The sequence below is a fragment of the Corvus kubaryi genome, unplaced genomic scaffold, assembly GCF_017639235.1.
Source record: "Corvus kubaryi isolate FWS band 111438036 unplaced genomic scaffold, C.kubaryi_AGA036_p1.0 134, whole genome shotgun sequence".
Classification (NCBI taxonomy): domain Eukaryota; kingdom Metazoa; phylum Chordata; class Aves; order Passeriformes; family Corvidae; genus Corvus; species Corvus kubaryi.
The window spans coordinates 9,213,929-9,233,912 of NW_024580668.1; the positions used below are offsets into that span (position 1 = coordinate 9,213,929).

At 50.4% G+C, this 19,984-nt stretch overlaps 1 protein-coding gene across 1 annotated transcript; it reads right to left on the bottom strand.

Moving 5' to 3' along the window:
* Window positions 1-674: 674 nt before the first annotated feature.
* SDC4 (syndecan 4) lies at window positions 675-19,898 on the bottom strand. The gene is made up of 5 exons (XM_042050055.1): window positions 19,379-19,898; window positions 5,812-5,953; window positions 4,885-4,937; window positions 4,460-4,643; window positions 675-3,210 (listed from the first exon to the last, which is right to left on the bottom strand). Exons 1-5 carry the CDS (start codon window positions 19,451-19,453, stop codon window positions 3,059-3,061), a joined length of 606 nt encoding a protein of 201 aa, XP_041905989.1. The 5' UTR covers window positions 19,454-19,898; the 3' UTR covers window positions 675-3,058.
* Window positions 19,899-19,984: the final 86 nt, after the last annotated feature.

The window sequence follows — 19,984 nt, forward strand, 5'->3', positions numbered from 1 at the left end:
GAGCAGCCCTGCTCCCCCTCTCTCCCATCTGCCTGGGGAGAGAGGTGGGTCCTGTCCTTTGAGAGCACCAAATTGGCAGAGCAGAGGGGTTCAGACAAACAGCAGCTTCCTCCAGAGCTTGCCTAAAAGAGCAGCTGTTTTAGGCCCAAACAGCATGAAGTTACCCGTGGACTTGCTCCCAGAGCAGCTGACCAGCTCTGCACCCAGTGGAAGGCCTACATTGGTTAAACAGGGTTGGCTTGAAACTTGGTTAAGCAAAATGCCCAGGACATTGCTCTCGTTTGAAGGGACAGGCATGTGCTGCTGCCATCAGGGGACAGGCACAGGCCTCCTCCTACCTCCCTCTGTCCCTCCTGATTAAGAGCGGACAGTGCTCTTAAAGTGCCATCACAAAACTCAGCACAAGACAGGACAGATTCACCCCATGGCACTGTTCTGTCTCTGCTTAAGGAGCTGAGAAGCTCCAGAGACCCCGGGCTGCTGCTCCTATGGGAATCACTCATGGGTCAGGCACTGGAGGCAGCCCAGGAGCTGCTGACAAAGCACCTTTGAGCTGCGGGCCACCGCACCAGGTCCCAGCGTGCCTCGCCCTTCAGAAAACCTAATTACACAAACATGAGCTCCCGGTTATCCAGCTCCCAAAAGTAATTTCAGATCAGAAATAGTCCAAGAAGCCAGTTTTAGAAAGTACCATTTATTTGAGAAAAAAAAACCAAACAAACAAAAACAACAACAAAAAAAAACCAGTAACAGTGGAAAATCCCCAAGAGCAATTACACAAGAGAATCTAAATATCCCGAGAGGCAGTCACAGCTCCTGCCTTCCTGGTAGTGCTGTCCACAGGCAGCACAATCCTCCCTCTCCTTCCCAGCCTCCAGTGAACTCTGCACAGCTTTGAGAGCCTCCCAGAGCCCACAGTTACCCTGAACATGCTTGTACTGGGACCAAGTGAGCCACTCGGAGGAGGAGGAGCTCTCCTCTCCCACCGATGTCTCAACACATCTCTGCCTCACCCTGAGAAGGGGACACTTCTTTCTATTGCCTCTCTGGGTTTGGCCTCAAGCCTACAGCAAAGCCTCAGGAAGGAGGCTTCAGGAGCCATGACATTTTCGACCAGCTTTGCAACTGCTTGGTTTTGTGCTGCCTGCTCAGGTGCTCACTTTGGGGACTCCCACTCAGATTTTTGTCTCTCACCACTCCAGACTCGGAGCCGCAGGAGGACACAACTCGCTCACGGTTCTGTAACACCTTCCTGGCACGGAGGCACTGGACACACATCAGCCTTTGCTCTGGGAGACTGGGGGGTTGGTCCCACTCCCAGTGGAGGTAGGAGCCGTGTACAGGGGATGCTAAGAAAGATCCACAGCGGGGGGTTCAGAGCTTACCCCTATGAAAGCTCAGTGCTTCCCAGTGGGACATGCCACCCAGGCAGAGCTCAGATCCAGCCTTCCCCAAGAGGCAGGGCTCGGCACAGCGCCGTAGGGGACAGAAAGTTATCACCTCCACACTGCAAGCTTCCAACACTTGCTTCCAAGGGCAACTCAAGGTGGGGATCTCTGCTCTGACTCTGCAGATCACACCTGGCACATCCCAACCTGCTTCCAGGAGCCAGGACACGGCCACAGAGCCCCCAAGCTCCAGCTGCACCCACGTGCCTTCCGAGCACAAGTCCCTGGTGCTCTACACAAGACACTGGACAAACAGCAGCACAAACAAGATCAAAAGCTTCTTACACACCATAAGGCTGCTGAAGAATTAACTCCAGCCTTTTCATTCTCATCTGTATCTCAGTAAAATATATAATATATAGCTCTATAGGACTGATTGTAATATATTACAGCCTAGAATTACTCTTGTCTTTTCCCTACTTCAATCATATTTATGCATCCAACTTTGCATACAGAAGTTATTGCCTTGAATTTATAATTGAAATTCACAGAATAAAGCTTAAATAGTTTTCACAGAGACTCATTATATTAGTGTTTTACATAAAAAGGATAAAAGTTACCAAATGAGAAAGCAGCCATTTCAGAAACTATAAATAATTCTATTTTTTAAAAAATCCTAGAAAAGTTATGAGAAAATCATAAATATCTGTCACCTCTATAGTAGCTGCTATAGAACTAGAAGAAACCTGTAACACTCTGTAGCTAACTCTGCTTCAGTTCAGAATATGAATCATATAAAAGCATCTCTAAAGAAATGCCCGGCCAAAGGAAACACAAAGGGATTGAAAAAATAAATCTGAGGAAATTAAAAAAGTAGATTACTTTTTTTATTATTTCAAAATAATTTCTACAAACTTTATATAAACATTAGGCTATTTTCTTTAAAATTCTGTTATAAAAAAATCCTACAAGCAAACCTTAAAAAAAGGTAAGAGACTGAAGGCAAGGAAAGGGTGTCGCCATAGCCAAACACAACTGGCTGTCCTGATTTCAAGGACTAATGACCCTTGCCTGGGGCCAACAGGAAGAGACAGAACTCTCCTGGGGAAGACATTCCCATAGGCCCTTTATGGCATTCAGGGATATTGAGCCCTTGTGGGCCTTTTGCTCCCTGATAAGGCAACATTTATCTGTAGTGTAAGAGATTCATAAATAGTTCTCCACAAAAATGCTTCACATCAACAGCCTGCTGCAAGACATCTAGTAGCAAGATTTATAAAAAAAAAGCCATCTTCTATAGAAGCAGCCAATCCCAGCACGGCACGATGGATGCAAACACATGGTGTTTGCTTCCATACAGTCTGGTTTGTGTTTACATACCCTCTATAAAACCAAGCAGAAAATTTGGCATCTTTATTCTTTTTACACTAACTTAGAAAAAAAATACACTGAGGTTTTTTTTCAGACTCTTTGTATTTCATTGGGCCCTTGTTAGCTGAGTGGGATGGGAAGGGTCATGAAGGAAGTTTGTTTTTTCTCAAAGTCACCTTGAAATTCAATCCAAAAAAAAAAAAAAAAAAAAAAGCATTTGTTCAGCACATCTCATCTGAGGGCACAGTGTTTCCATAGAGTCTGTTTGTCCCTTGATGGGCACAAGGTGCTGCTGAGCTTTAGGCATAGAACTCATTTGTGGGGGCTTTTTTGTAGATGGGTTTCTTCCCTAGGTCGTAACTGCCCTCATCCTTTTTCTTCATGCGATAGACCAAGACCAGGATCAGGAAGATGGCAAACAGGAGGCCCACTGCTCCTCCTGCGATGAGAGCTGGGGAGGAAAGAGAGAATGGAATAAGTCTTGGGCAACTCCAAACCACCAGCAACATCTCAAAATCTGCTTCCAAAGTAGCAGCCCCCAGAGCTGCCTCCAGAGTCCGTGTCCATGTGCCTGTCACCATATGTGCTGGCACTTTCAGCAACAGCAGATGTCACTGGGAAAGGCCAGGATTGCTTCCAGTCCAGCCACAGAATAATAACATGTTCCACATTAACCAGTTTGAGCTAATCTTCCAGTTTAGTCCAAGAAAGAAATGTTGACAAGAAGATGTTCTCCCTGTAGAGGAAAAAAAAACCCACCCAAAAAAGCCCCACTACAGGCCACAGGAGAATGGTAGAGCTCCAATCTGAATGCTTTGTTAGCTACCTGTGTGAGCACACCCTGGGGATGCTGTGCTTCAATTCATCAACATCCAATTACCAACACCACTTCCCTCAAAAAAAAAAAAAAAAAAACCAAAACAAAACAACAACCCACATCCCAACAACCAAAACCTACAAACCTGCAAAAAACCACTAAGGTTTCCTCTCTCCTCACACCAAGGGTGGCCACAAGACTTCACTGAAGTTTATCCCTTGTTGTGACACCTATTCCTTGCACTAAATCAGCTTCTTTGCTAGCTGGTTCTGCAATCCACTCTTCTAGTCTCTTCTCTGACGGGGAGGATGGCTGCAGATCAGCACAAAGGGCCTGGGTTTATACTTGGACCACCAGGCCAAGTGCTTGAAGCAGCAATATGCTGGAGACAGACCCTTCCCACATGCTGAGGGGAAGGCAGTCACTGCGTTTTGCTCTAGACATTGGTACTCAGATTCCTACAGCTGACCATGTGCTGGAATCCCTTAGAGCGGTTGCTTGGCTCCTGGCAAAGCTCAGAAAAGGCAGGACTTGGGCAGAGGTTGGAAGGAAAATGCCTGTATTTGGTATCAAAGTCTATGATGTCACTGCTTTATGGCCAGAGACACCTCTTGTTGAGGCAGAATCCGGGTGCAGAGCAGCTGCCACATGATTTAAGCCAACAGTCAGCTGGCAGGCTCAAAAACAAGCTGTTTATCCCAGCAGCAGGCTCTGCTGTTGTTTAAGGACTGGGAGGCAGAAGCCACCCTGCTACAGGTAGCCACAGAGGTAAAGCAACTCACTCCCCTGTCAGCAGGGAGCTGCTCCCCAGAGAAACAGGGAACAACAGAAGCCATTTTGATTTTCATTATTAATGATTTACCAGGACAAGGTGGAGTATTACCTGTAAGGACTTCTGTTCTTTCAAAGATGCTGCTGTTGGCTGTGCTTGCCATGGAGATCTTGTTGGACAGGTTCTCTTCGACAGGTACAGCTTTGTCTGGAATGATTTCATTGTCCACCTCTGTGTTTTTCTTCTCACCTTCTATCTTTCTCCCAGTATCTCCAGGGATATAGTTGTCAGATAGCTACAGAACACAGACAGACCACACCCATCAGCAAGCAGCACCCAGCCTACCCACAGCTGAAACCAGGAGGGTGTGCAGGGAGTAGAAAGTTTGCTCAGGGTATTACGAGTACACTGTCTGCTCATGTAGGTGGATTCATCTTGATGCCACATCTTACAGAGGGGGAGGGTGTTCAGAAAAGCTCCACAGACAGACCAGAGGAGCTATATGGTGCCTAAAAACACACAAGGGCAATACCTACCACAGGGGTATCCATGGTGGTCAGATAGATGCCATCTTCAGAGTCTGGGTAGTCTGCAGAGGGGGCAAAAAAAAACGAGAAAGGGCTCTCAAGTTTTTGTCTCATTACATGCTGTTTTTACAGAATTCAGATACTTCCTGCAATACCAGCAACTGCACACAAACTAGGACTCTGGTCCTCTACAATTCCCTCTTATCTACTAGTACTCTTTATAATTTCATGACTAGGATTGCACAAGACCACGAGATGTAATCTTGAAACCAACACCTCTCTGCTGGGAGGGATCTTCAGCTGGATCCATTGGCCCCTGCAGAGCAGGTGTGCCATAGCTTATAAGGCAATGCCAATGGAGGGCACTGCTCCCACCGCCCGTCCCTAAAGGATCGTTCACCAACCCTCCAGATCTGCCCAAACATGTCAGGCACCAATTTCAGCACTTGTTCTTTTACTTTTACAGAACAAGTGTTCACATAAAGGGACACAGAGCTACAGAAACTGGTTTGGGCAGGGAGCTTTGCACATCACAAAGAGCTCACTTGAACAACAGTTAGTCCTTTACCTTGTTTGGCCTCAGCTGAGACATTAACTTTAAGCCTTTTAACACTGCCTCAACAATAGATTATATTTTTTTAAGTTCCTCAGCAGTTCTTTGGAGTTCAACAGGAAAAAGATCCAGCCAGCACAAGGCCTTTTCATTTGCAGCAAGACAAGCTTGGCTGGACTCCATCTGTCCTCCCTGAGTGATTCGACATCACAGCACCACCACTTCCACTGTTCTCATCTGAGTGACTACGAGTCACAGCTTTCATCTCCACCTGACACTGTGGTTCCTCTGGAGCTCTGGCTGTGATTTAGCCCATCACTCAAGGGCTGGTGCTGAAAGAAGTTTCACAGGAACAGCTGAGGGAGATCCACTTCCCCACTTACCTCCCGACCCGGATGCCTCATCTATATCTAATCCATCAGAGGTCAAGTAAGGCCTGAATTCACCAATGTCTTCGTCATCTGGCAAGTCCCCAGAGGCAGGGTAGTCAAGCCACCCAGCATCCATGGTTTCAGTTTCTCTCACCTGTAAATGGAGGGGGAAACATGTTAAATATGAGACAACTCTTCGGAAGCATTTCACAGACAGTTCAGAGCCTGAGCACATCACTTCCACCAGAAAAATATTAAATGCTGAACTTCCTCTCCACCAAAAGCATTATCTTTATCAGCTGAATTCCCCTGGAATTTCTCAGAACAGAAGTGAGAGCCAGTCTAGGAGGGGAATTTCCTGAGGGCTACAGATTCAAGAGGTTCACCTGAACACCCAGGGTGAAAATACCACAACAGGATCTTGGTCAGGAGTTTGTAACAAAAGCATTTGGAAAAGCAATACCTTCCGTTTGTGATAAGGGAGAGTTTGGAAGGACTTGTTATTCCCAGGAAAAAAATCTGACACGCATAGGTCAGTTTTTTGCATAGCACCAAAGCTTCATGCCAAAGCAATTCCTCACTCTTTATACTGAGAACAAGCCTATTTTATCACCCAAGGGTTAAGAGCTGGCCTGTCAGTTCAGCTGAATTGCAGTGCAATACAGGCTGACGTTCAAGAGCACTCGCTATCAGTAATGACCTGCCTGAAGGAAGAGCTTCCCCTGCCTCACCTTTTTAAAAAGCATGTAAACAAACAAACCTATAAAATCTCTCCAGGATCCAAAGGCCCAAGGAGTGCAGTTAACAGCACAAAAGCTGGACAGCCTCCCAGAGATCAGCTGTTTGGCCACAATGGCAATTTGCACACCAGAGCTCATTTACACTCGAACCTTCCAGGAGCCACAAGCCCAGATCTCCTGCCCTCACCAAAGTTATGCAACTTCCCAGAACTATTTCTCCTCTCCCCACAGCCCTGGGGCCAGCCTTGGTGAGGGTACCGAAGGTATGAGCTCTGGGGTTGCTCAACACCACCCCACAGATTCCAGATGCTTCCACAGCCATGAAATCATCACCACCACGGAGGGGGACTCAACCCTTTCCCCCAAGGCAAGAGGCACAATGCAGATGGATGGGTCCCTTAGCTGGGGGCTAAGCTGCCAACATTCTTTCATGCTGTCCTCACAGGATGACTGGGAAGTCTTGACAAAGGTTTTGTCTACCCAGGAGAGCATTCCACAGTCCTGCACATCCAAGGGGTTTCCCTCAACGTACAAGCTTACCGGGCCATAGCCTCACTGGGGTGAGGAGGATCAGAGACTCGTGGGGACACAGAGCTGGGTGGCAGCACCACCGAGCCCTGAGCAGCTGGGGCCAACCCTCCTGCTCACCTGGCCAGGTGTGGCCCATCCCACAGCCCAGAGGTGATGAATTACATCCGCTATCGATCTCTAGCCGAGGCCGGCTATCAGCCACAAGCCATGTGTCAGCTTCCTCTGCCCGCAGTCCCAGCCCTGCTCCCAGCCCCATTCCCCTGCCCACTGGCACACTGGGCTTGCCACAAACAAGCACAAGATGTTTCTCATTTTGCACCAGGAGCAGCAGCACTGGATGTGCTTTTCCTTGCTTATTGAGGCATTTTTGGTCTCCCCAGCAACCAGGCTACAGGATAACCAGATGAACAGCCCAGAGGGCATTAAGTGCTGAGGCCAGTTCTCCTCCCAGACCCTCTCTCTGCTATGCCAGGTCTGGCACTAGATGCCGGGAAGGGGGCTGGGAGGAAAGTCAGCTTGAAAGAAATCCTCTCCCAGCCTGGAATCAGGCATTCCTGACGTTACGGATCACTTGCTCCAAGGCATATTCATTTCAAGATATGCGAAACCCAGCCAAAGCCAGCCCTGCAATGGAAATTGCTGCCAGCGTGCAGCAGGGCAGCTTCTGGCCATTTCATCGAGGGGCAGGAAGAACCCAATTCCCGGGGCTGGAGAGCACATTTGCTGCAGATCCAAACAACCCTGCATCGGGCAGACTGATGGTGGCGAGCGCTGTGCTGTGCCACACCCCGGTGCCAGCTCACCCGGTACTTCACCATGAGTCACAGCCACTAATGTCCAAGCAAGGGCGGCTCAAGAAAACCCAGGTTTAAGCCCCAGGGTGACTGAACAGCCCACTGGCCTTATCAGATCAGCCCAGCCACGGACTGATCTGCGGCACACAGCCACAGTGATTAGTGCACGCTGTAGAACACACCAGGTCTGGCTATCAAAAAACTCTATTTAAATCAGGACAGACTGTGTTTACCAGCAGAGCACACAACAAGGAAATTACTGACTCACAAGCATAAATAAGATTATATGGGAGCGTTCCTTGAACTCATTCTTCATCATCCTCTTGAGCAAGGATGGGGAAGTTCCTGGAAGCTGCAAGAACTTCTCGAACCGTACAGGAAACTTTTCCTGTGGGCAGTGGCCTCACATTACAGGTTCACCTGACAGTGAAGTCAGAGGGCTGCTGGGCACCTCCATAATTACTCTCCAGGTTTCAAGGCATGTAATTCTAGGAAGCAGGCCCTGCCTGGGAGCTGGGGCATGGGCAGGCTGGGAAGAGTTAACGCTGGAGCACGGTGCTCACAGGGCAGGTCTGGAGCAGGCACATTCCTTGCATACACACCTGTGAGAGGGCACACAGGCACTTTCACAGCACTTAAAAGCAAGAGCTTCGGGCTTCCCAAGTGCCACATAAAGAGCTCCCTGGAGTATTGTTCAAAAAAAGTACATCCCTTTCCAAGAGCACACAGTCCTCCCTGCAGCTCTGCTGCTTGGTGAAGAGGCACCACGGAAGATGCTGCTACTTCCTCTCAGCTTGCAGGCTGCAGCCAAGAGGAAAAAGCTCTGAGACTGCCACAGGAGGATTGTCAGCCCTTGCCAAGCCATCCCTGGCCACGTTCAGCTGAACACCTTCTGCAACTGCCAGCTGGAGAGGGGCACCAGCGCTGCTCCGAGGCTCCTTTCCACCACCTGTTATCCCCCTGCTGGAGCCAGGCCAGGGACTTGCTGGGAGAGTCGGACTGGGCGGCTGCACAGCCCCACCTCACCCTGGCAGCTGAAGTAGAGTCCTACTATTAATATGCTCCTCTCTAGGAAGGGTCTGTACAGGAATCAACCTTCCCTGCAGGAATCTAGTTCCAGGATTTCTTCCTCATGTTAAGCAGCTTTATCCCCAGTAAGCACTGGGGGAGATTAAACAGCTTGCTGGGGAGCAGAAGCTTTTCCTGCCTGCCAGTGGCAAAAAAATAAATAAATAAGAGTTTATTCCCAGCCAGACAGCCAGCACATCAGGCTGGTGAACTGTGAGCATCATTCCTGGAAAAGCTGGGCACAGAGGGCTCATGTTTTGAGACAAGCTGCACTACTGGATGAAGCCAGACGCTTGGTGGAGGCACAAGAAGAGCACCCCTGGGACCCCAGGCCCTGCTGTGCTCCATCCCTAGCCCATCCCACTCCATTTCGTGCTCCTGGGGCTTTCCTCGCCTCTTCTCAAAGAAATATCAGCTATTGTACTGAGGCAGCAAGCAAAGCTTCTGTGCAATGTGTGAATTTCCCCAGCCGCTGACAAGTTCTGGGAAATAACAAACCCAGGCAGCTCACCTGCCCCAGCCCACATGCCCTCACCACAGCCTTTGCAAACCCCTTCCAAAAAACCCAAATGATGTTTTGGGGCAGAGACAAAGTTTTCCAGACATAGGACTGCCTTTTACAGCTGTCCCTTATCTCTGATCGAACACAGAGTTCATTAAAAACTCCTTTGAAGGGTCACAGCCAGCAAGCTGCAAAGGGAGTCAGACTGCAGAGACTGGGGCATTCACAGTGTACAGAACCCTTTATCAAGTTTATAATTTTGGCATGGAGACTCAGCGCTTGCTCCTGGTCTCCCTCCCCAGCACTGTGTACATAAACCTGGGAGTAAACAGAAGCAAGGTGAAAGTCAACCTTTCCTAAACAAAAGCACATGGAGCTGGGCCAGCCTGGGAGGTGGCAGAAGGGGGCAGAGGCACAGACCTGTTAACCCTGTGCAGCCTGCAGGGACAGGCAGGTGTGAGCTGCTCCCAGGGCTTCTCAGGTGCGCTGCACTCAGGGTCGGCTGTGCAGATCACCTCTTTTCCCTGCAGCAAGCAGCCTTACACAAAATATCCTCCCCAGCTCCTGTCCTGTCACAGACAGATGTCACCTCCCACCACCACCACCATGCACATCTACATCGGCTTAACGAGGAAGGGCTCCTGAACAACATGAGCAGCTGCAAGGATGCAAACCTCTGTAAACCACCGAGCCCAAGAGAGGGGATTTCCATGCAGTTCACTTCCACCCAGCTCTTGCAGGAGCCCACAAACCAGGAAGGTTCTAAAGCTCACATCAAGCATGTGAAAGAACAGGGGTTAGGAGTGAGCTCATCCCCCTGAAGCCCCAACAGCCCTCCAAAAGCAGAGGAGCCACACAGCACTGGAGACAGGGCAGCCCAAATCAGTGTGAAACAGCCCAAACAGAGCAGATCTCCACAGGAGGGAGGTGTGCAGTGGCAACAGGCAAAGACTGCTTTATCTTCCCATCTGAATAAGCACTAAAAAACCTTATTAGAAGTGACATGAGCTTCCAGCAGAGGCAGCTCCTTCCAGACTAGTAAGGGAAGGGTCTATATTTCCCCCCCAAAATACCCTTCACTCCCTTCCCTCACTCCATGCTCCAGCTCTGTGTAGAGGAGAAGAAAATAAATATACAAAAGTCATTTTAGTCCTGGGAGCAAAGCAAATATCAACATTTCAATCGAAGTCACACCTAACTCCCCTAACACATGAGCCACAGTAAAGTAAAAAAATCCACTTGTGCTGGCTCCTTGTGACCATGCCTGGAGGTACCATCTTACCACCCATTCCTGGTCAGTCTGGCCCACATAAAACTTGCAGCACACACAGCCTGCCCTGGCCCTGGTGCCAAGGACAAAAGTTAAACAGCTCCCCTCCAGACACATGTTTGCATTTAGTTGCATGGCAGGATCACCTGAGGCTTCCAGACATAGTTAAATACTACCTTTGCTCAACACTTTCCAGGCAGTCCTAGGACCACAGCCAGCCTTGCCCATCTCCTCTGACAGCCACTGGCCAGCACTCCCACCACAGTGAGCCATAAAGGTAAATCCACGACACTCTGAGGACTAAGGGGGAAATCAGAGCAGAGCACAGACCAGAGCCTGCAGGCAGCTCCAGTACCCACAGCAGCTACTGCACAGTCTTTGTGCCTCTTACCAAAGAGGGGAAAAGGAATTTTTTTAAATTGTGCTCAGTAACACAAACAAGGCTTTTGCTTAATAAGGCAGCAGGAGCAACATGCAGGCTGGGGAACTGTTCAGCTGGGAAAAGCATTGCTTGCTCAAGGCGACTTTAGGGAAGCCTGCCCAGTCCCTGCCCAAGCAGGTCTCCATCGCCAGGCAGCCCGGTGTGCTCACACTCCACAGCCCACGTGTGAAAGGCACATCCAGCACTATCCCAGTGCCAGCCTGGCCCACTTCCCCCTCTCCCCCATTCCCTGTGTGATTCTTTAAGCTGTGTCGCCACAAGCAGCTCTCCCGGGGGCTCATGTGGCAGCGGAGCCATAATCCCCGTGACAATTACACTCTAATCCCGGGCTCTGGAGAGCCACTCGCTGTCACGGGTGCCTCCCTGCAGTAGGGATGAATCCTCCCAGGCTCTGCTTGCTCAAAATAGGCTTCCTTGCACTTACAAAGTCAAACCTCAAGTTACCTTTGAGCTGCTGTGCTCTTGCTTACACACAGCCTGCTCCCTCCAGCCCACATCACGCACCAGCCACGCTGTAGGAGCAGGACAGAGAGATTAGAAAGGAATGAACCCTTGTTTAACTGCTTTTGCGTGATTATCAGCCAAGAGCAAAGCCATAAAGATTGAGTCCTTTGCCAGAAAGGCACATGCTGGGATGTATTTACTGCAACGGTGGCAAAATAGCTGCTCTAAACACTCAATTCCCAGCTCCAGAGCCCGAGCATGAAGGAGGTGACCACTTCCCAGTCCAGCTCAGGGAGACAAAGCTCAGCAGGCAGTTGCAGATAGCTGTGTGTGCATCACTTGCCCTGAAGCAAATAAAGAAAGTTCAGAGGAAAACTACAGGAGGAAAAAGCAGGAGCTCTCATGTGAGGAAAACAACTGTGACAAAGACATTTCACGCCCCTGAAGGGTTCTCCCGGTCACAGGCCATGATTCACACCCAGTTCATAAAAAGATTATATTTTTTTATGGTATTTACAAACCTAATCATAAGTAGTTCATATGCTTCACTGTCCAGAGCTCAGCTCAGAAGCTGGAAAAATTCTATTCAAGGTTAAAAATGGAATTCACAGTTTTTCCAGCTCACAGCTCACTCTGAGTTGCCCTACTCTATTAAAGGCTTCTATTGCATCCTTGTCTGCAGAAGAAAAAAAGGATATAAATGCCCCAGCAAAACAGCTTTTCCATCAGGGATGATTTTTCATGCTGACACTTCAGACTTGGGCTATTTCACATATCACACTTCCCCCTCATGCCAGAAAAAGACCTGCCCTCACTGCCCTTTCCTAGAATACAGCTGCACCCCAATGCTCCCCCAAACACGCACACAAGCAGAATTTCCACTTGGCAAGAAATGCGTGACGTGCCATTTTGGGATCTTTATGCTCCCTCATGCCAGAGCGTTAGCAAAATTAAGCCAGGCAGACACCCAACTTCAAAGAGTGCCTTTCCTATCTGGCTCACCATGTGGCTAATCTCAGCTTGTTTGTACAGTCAAGATTCCCAACGCTGCGCCCTACAAACGCTTCCCCTCCCACGATCCATTTTAATCTAATCAGAAGTAGTAGCCCAAAGATTTAGGCTTAGCCCAGGCAGTTGAGCTCTGCCAGCACAGTTATGCTATTTCAAGCCTTGCTCTGCTGGCAAAGGTGCCAGCAAAGAACAGCAGCAGAGGAAGTTATCGGCACAAAAGCACTTGAGACAGTGGAGCGCTGCTGCTACACTATCAGCCATACCCGTGTGAGCATTTATACAAATAAACATTTCAACAGCAGGGATTTTCCTGGCTAGCTGCAGCAGCAGAGGCTGGGTTTTCAGTGTGTGGGGTTTGGTGGGGATTTTTTGGTTTGTTTTCTCACAAAGACATTCCCTACTTATGCCTTGGCTTGGGCCCAGAAAGCAGCAGACACAGCGTGTGCTATTCAGGATAGTGCAGCTGTACTTCAGGAAACCTGTCACTTCCAGAAGCATTTTCCTCTCTCTGAGGGCTCTGAACTCCCAGTGAGGCTTCTTCCCCTCTCTGAGCAGAGGGTGAGCAGCCAGCAGCAGCTTTCCAGCCCTCCCTGACCACGTCTGTGCACCCACAGTGTCACAGCCAGAGCAGAGGGACCCAGCTATTGTTTTGGTCACTCCTTCCCTGGCGCTGCAGAGCCCACGCTCAGCTGGACGAGCAAGTCTGTGAGTAACCAACACGCAGGACCAGCTCCTCATACTCAGCCTCAGGAAATTTGGAATTAGCGCCAAGAACAGCCTGCGCATAAACAGTCTCCTGCAAGATCCTGGCTCCAGACTCTGCTCCACTGCACACTGTGGATTTGCAATAAATATTTACCTTGCTGGGGAACAGAATCTTCCAAGCAAAAACTCCTGACATCAGTAAGGGCTGTATTTCCATTTGGAGGAGAGTAGGAGCTTCTCTGTTTTTAAAGGGGGGCCCTAGCCCACTAAAGGAGCTTCTGCCACCCTCCTAGCACCACACCAGTCAGGATCTGTCCCTTCACCTATGGGTCTTGCTCCTCTCCGGGCCAGCACAGCATCACACCAGGTGCTCTCCTTCCAGCCATACTCCTCTCAGTCATCTGCCTTCTGCACAGAGATTTCTGCCCACATTAGCATTGCTTCTTATTGCTCTAGTTTGACTGTAACAGCAGCTAAAGGGCAGGAGGCAGGGTTGGCCTCGCAGCAAGGTAAGTGGGGCAAGGCCACATCTCCTTGTATTCAAGATTGACAGCAGCACAGTTTTACAGGACCCATGGTGAAGACACCTTTTCCCCTTCAGCAGCTAAGGCAGAAAGAGAGAAATCCTTCCCATGGAAGGCTTTGCTTTCCCTGACAGAATACGATTTGCTTAAGCAAGAAGCAGCCGTGGTTTTGGTTGACATAACACCAGCTGCTTGGATAACAGTGCTATGGGTCTCCCAGTCTCCTTCCTGCCCCAAGGAGTGTCTCCCTGAGATTTTAATTAACTGCTTTGATTTTTAAGTTATCCCAATAATTTGTCTAACAAGAGCCTCTTGGCATTTCATAAGCAGAGTCTCAGCCTCAAAGGATTTAAGGATAAACTGACAAGAGTGTGTATTTCCAGCAAAAATAAGACTTTTACAAGAAGCACACTATTCAAGTCAGCCAGCCCTCAGAAACTGAGAGGGATGCAGCTACATCTTGCGTGCTTTCCCCTCCTACGCTGACATTTTCTCCAGATTCAGGATTAAGTATTTAACCCCCTCTTTTGAGACTTTATGCTCCTTTAGCTTGCTTTGAATGCTTTCAGTCATTTCAGATAATACTGCTGCTTTCCTCTCTCCCATGCAGCTCTTGTTTCCAACAGTATCTGCCTGAAAATGAAGGAACCACGGAGCTGCCAGAGCAAGCTATGGCTGCTCAAGACAGGGCCATTTTCTGATCTGCCTTTGCCAACACCAACTCGGCTGCTGGCAGCAGTCACATGTCAGAGCCCGACAGCTTTTCTGCCCACCAAAGCCACAACCAGATTAAAGAGGAGGCAGCCGCAAAGGCGGGCGCTCAGTGCCAAGGGCAGCACAGACTGGGTGCCAAGCAGCAGCACTAGTTTTGCCTGTCACCCCCTTTCTAGCCCCAGAAGAAGAGATCCACCTCTGTGCTGCAGCGCCTCAGAAGTCTGAGTCACTGCTTTGGGTAAGGGGCCAGGGCCGTTACTCAGAGGGTGACAGCAGTGTTCCCGGGAGCTGGGATGTCCAGCCAAGTGCCAGAAACCTGAGTCAGAGCATGACTGCTGCAAGTCAGGGCGACACACAGCAGAGCTGGTCCTCTGACCAGCAGCATTTACTGGACAAACATTCAGGCACATGCTTAAAGACAAAAAAACCCTAAGTCTGAACTAACCTAGAAGCACAGCCCTAACTGCTCATTAGTGTAGGATCTTTTACAGCCCCTCAGAGCAGAGGCTTACTAGAAGTGGAACTCTAAGCAGGCTGCCCTGTCTATTCAGAGCCACCAAGCCCAGTCTCATCACAAGAGTCTCATTCTAGTGCAAATCATTTGAATCCTTAATCTCAAGCATTTGCATTCCATCGAGTCTCAAACAAACAGCCACACATGCTCCTCAGCAGCAGCCCGGAGGTCAGGCGTGTGCAGGGCTTGTCCCTTCGGTTTTGTAGTGCTTCAACTGCATCAGCTTCTCGTTTGAGGCTGCAAAAGCAGCACAACCCGGCTGTTGTTACAGAGCATAAAGGAACAGGATGTACTGAGTAGAGGGGGAGAATGCAGCTGCAAGACCTAAGAGCAGGCTCAAGAGGATAAATGTTAACTCAAGAGCTAGGAAGTGTTTTGAAAGATGGATGCTGCATTTAGTCTGGCCAAAGTGATAGCTGGGGAGTTCTGCAGGATCAGAGAGCCACGATAACTTAATCAAGTAATCTTAACAAGTCAACCCAAGTAATTTACACTGCAGACTGTGGAACCACAGTTACCATGCCATCCTTACACATACAGATACTATCACCAATCAAGAAAAGTCTTTAAACCTAAGTCCATCAATCCATTCATTTGAGAAAGAACAACTTACACATAAAATACACAACCTAGTGGTAACTTGTCACCAAGGGGATTCAAGCAGCCAGGATGTTTCCAACAGAGCATTTACCAGCACCACGAGTCAAAAGGGAAGGAAAAGTAGCTGTAAGAACTGTGCTGAAGGCTGCCTGCTGAGCAGCAAGCCAGTGTGCCCCCTCTTCATCATCACTTGGAAAGTCAGGTTAGCAGCTTCCAGCCTGTGGTGGAAGTGGGACACAAGCATTTCGAAAAGGCAGTATGACACTACAGGAAAATCATAGCAAGGTCACATTAGGCTCTAGTTCAGGCATTTGAGAGTAAATGGCCTCCCCATGCCATTCAAACAGCTCAAGGCAATAGTAAAGCCATTAACAGAGGCTTGGAAGGGAAGGAAGAGGGGAAGACACACAGGGAAAACATTTTCCCTGTTGCTGGACTAGATGCAGACCTTTGCAGGATCTCAAAGGGCTCAGACCTTGGGAGAGAGCAACAGGAGGGGCAGGAAAGGGAGCAATCAGGTTGGCTAACAGCCCTTAGTTCCCAGGGTGAATGAGCCTCTGGTATCACAAATCTGAAAAGTACCAAGTTCAGCCCCAGTTTGCCTCTTGCGCAAGATGTTCGGGAAAGCTCTGAACCACAGGAAAGCACTCTCCAGCGTGGGCACTGGCAGCACTTGGGACAGATGAGAGCTGGGCAGCAGCCCTGTTTCCCTGACTGTGCCTCAAGTGCTGCAGGGTGACTGTTCCTACCCATGGGAACCTCCACAGCTACCGGGGACAAGGTGCTCAGCTGTGGAGGGACCGTGCAGCCCTGAACTCCCACCCCAGGAGTCGTGCATGCACGACAAGAAAGCACAAGGTGCTAAAGTGGTTATTTTTTTCCTACACATTACAGTCATTTCATCCCCACAAACAGCTATGGGTTTGACTACCAGAAGTCATGAGCTCCTTCCCCTTCAGGGCTAAGGGACATCGCTTTAGTCACCGTCACTTTGCTGCTCTGTGTTGTAGGGAGACTGAAGCAAAGCAGAGATGTGCTCTAAATGTGAGCATGGCAAGTCAAGGTAAAATAAAGTAAAACGTGCAGATAGCAATGTCTTGATTTGATTGGGAGGGACAGATGAGAAACTGGGCAAAGAGCAGAAAGAACAGGCCTCGGGGATCAATGGCAGCAGGACAAGCCAAACCGGTTTTAACATTAATAATGCTGCACTACTTTCCAAACACAGCTATCATCAACAAGACACCAGCTTTGCCAATCAGGAGGCCTCTGAGCATGATTGCTTTAAACCAGCAAACAGCCCACAAACAGCACGAAGCCTCCCCCCTCTCCCTGAGCAATCCTCTGCCAGGAGCTTCTGGGTTGGATTTGTGCTCCTCTCTACTGCTGAGGACACGCAAACACGACATGGTGCTGCAGGAAGACTTTTTCTGCGTAGTTCAAGGCACAAAAGTAGGATGACTGCAACAAGCCTGCAGCCCACTAGCACTACTACGGCCCTGCTGAGCTCTGGGCACTCGGCCCTTTAGCAGCCCAGACAAACGGAGCAGAGCCCAAGCCTGCAGCAGAGGGAATACCCTCTGCCATGGGGGAATAATCCTTGCTTCCCTCCTGTGCTGCCACTCTGCCCAAGCAAGGCAGACCTCACATCCTTTGTTAACTCCACTGATCCCACATCTTGGATGCATTGGTGACTTTCTGTCCATCCCCCCTCAAGCATCTTCTGCAGGAAACCCATCCTCATACAGCACAGAGGGGAGCATCCTGCCCACACATGCTTTGCTTTCCAAGGCACTCAAGCGGAGAGGGCTGGGGACCACCTGGTGACATCAGGCATCAGCTCCAGCCTCCCCGGGCCCGCGGGAAGAAGGCAATGTTCTCACACAAAGCTGCGGGGCTGCTGTAACACAGCCCACCCACCCACCCACCGCCTGAGCACCAACGTCACACTTAAGCACTTCAGTAATATTCCCCACCCTCTTACACATCCAGGATTGCTTCACATGGAGAAATCCCATTTACACCAGAAAGCTGCTCAAGGGGAAAAGAGCCAAGGCATTTTTGTTTGTACAGGCTTGGGGAAATATTCAAGCACCGAATCACTCTCAACATCCACACTCTTACATAAGCACAAGAAATACAATCCCCATCTTGTTAAGAAACAGCTACCTGTCTTCACCCTGCCCGCGCAGAAAAACCAAGAGCCACATGCTGTGCAGGCCTGCACGTTTTGGCAGTGCTGTTAAAAAAAATAATATGGGAGGAGTGCCAGCAGAACCCTCCCAAGACATGTGTCATCCTCGTCTCCTCCCTGGCAGCCTGTAACCCAAACAATTTGTTTGGATTAGGCTTCATAGTAGGCCAGTGTTACTTCTCAAGCATACACTCGATCTTAGGTAGCTTAAAGGACACGGATAAATATTTCACGTAAATTCTATATAAGGATTCACAGACCACATCTGTGCAAAATTTGTTGTCTTTTCAGAAATCCGATGCTTGCAGACCAGTCCAGTCCCCAGGGACACCAAGTTGCATTTCATACCAAACATGGTCAGTGCAACTTCCAGATGCTGTCTGCCCCAAAGGTTTGCCCTACTAGTTTGGGCCAGTTCCCAAACGACCGATTCACGTGCTTAATGGCAGGGATAAAGACACCAGATTAGAGTAAAGTGGATTTGGGCTGGTTGGTTTTAGCAGAGTAGCTGACAATTACTACAGATGCACTCTGTGGGAGATTCCTGCTCTACAACCAGCAACCTCCCAGCCCTGTGGCCCTATTAGAAAGCAGCAGACCCTTATCAGTTCTGATCTGCCCACCCAGCCTTCAGTCCAAAACAAGCCAATGGGGAATGATTAAACCTACTTTGGGAACCCCTGATCTCCTGCAGTTACCTTAATCTGAGCAGCACAGAGGAATCCGCCCTGATTGCACTATCAGCAAGATGGTCACACACAAAAACAAACAAACAGCGGGGAAGTCAGAATCCCCAGATCTCTGCTTCACCAGGAAGACCCCACATACGCCGGCTTAAAGCATCCAAAATGTTTCACCTCTATATATTTAACAGATTATTAAACCCTCCACGGTAACTCATCATTTTTCACTCCCATGTGGACACGAGGAAGCTTTGATACGCACGGAAAGACATCAGGTACCAGCACAACCAAACAGGTAAGGCTGGAAAGCTTATCCAGGTGCTGTAACGCATCGCACGCATCCGACCCACCACACATGCGTAAGAAAAGAAAAATTAAAGGACTTTCACGACCAGAAGTTGGAGATTAAAACCGTAACGGAGAGCAGCTCATTTCCACCAGGTAGCCGGGTCCCCTGCACTGCTGTGAGCCCAGCACCCTGCGCACGGGGCAGAGCGGGATACGTGAGCAGCGGCACAGCCGCGGGGACAGCTCGGCACCGGGCAGGGGCGACGCTGCTTTGGCATCTGCCGAAGGAAGCAGCGTCCGAGCCAAGGGAACCGGAGGAAGTACGGGAACGGCCCTATCGCCGTCCCCCTATTTCAGCCACCCTTCCCCGGAGAAGGGCTAACAGCGGGGGCCGAACGCCTGGAGGCCAGCGGTGGCACCAGCTCTCAGGCTGCTAGCGAGTGGGGCCCAAGCCCCGCGGGTCACCCAGTCCTCCCCCGGGCACCGGGAGCCCTTCGCTGCCGGGGCAGACCGTCCCCTTTTCCCCGGCCCCGCGGGGGCTCCGGCGGGACTCACCGACTCGGCGGCGGCGGCTCGCAGGAGGAGGCCGAGCAGCAGCGCGGCGCGCAGCGGGATGCGGGGCAGCGGCATGGCTGGGCTGTGCCGGGACACACAGAGGAACGCAACAGCGGATCCGACCAGAGCGAGCTCTGGCCGTACCTCGCCGCCGCCACCGCCCTTATAGGGCCGGCTCAGCCCCGCGGGGGCGGAGCGGCGTTGGCCCCGCCTGCCGGGAATGCCCCGGCCCCGCTCCACACCCGCCGGGAGCCGGGGGGTTGCGAACGGCCCCGCATCGACACCGGGGCTGGCGAAGGGGGGCGGCGGGCGCGGGGATGCTGTGGGGCTGACGGCCGAGGCACCCAGGGGGGACACGGAGGGGTCCGGCTCCGGCTGCGCGGGTGCGGAACCCGCCGTGCACGGCTGGGAGCCCGCACTGCCGGCGGCCACGGTCACTGCGTTATGGGGAGTGGGGGGAAAGGAGAAACGGGGGGAGACAGGGAAGGGGGATGAAGGAAAAGAGAGGGAAGGGGAGATGGGGGGAAGGGGGGAAAAGGCAGGGAGAAATGGGTCAGGAGTAAAGGAAAGGAGGAAAAGGATGGGAAAGGGGAGGGAGAAGTGAAA

What these genes read in the sequence shown, in the direction of transcription:
- SDC4 (XM_042050055.1), bottom strand. Translation starts at nt 19,453, where the DNA reads ATGCCGCTGCCCCGCATCCCGCTGCGCGCCGCGCTGCTGCTCGGCCTC. An exon ending in TGAGGCATCCGGGTCGGGAG is followed by an intron (nt 4,938 to 5,811) that starts GTAAGTGGGGAA and finishes CCCCCTCTGCAG; the next exon opens with ACTACCCAGACTCTGAAGAT. An exon ending in AAGAACAGAAGTCCTTACAG is followed by an intron (nt 3,211 to 4,459) that starts GTAATACTCCAC and finishes TTTCCTCCCCAG; the next exon opens with CTCTCATCGCAGGAGGAGCA.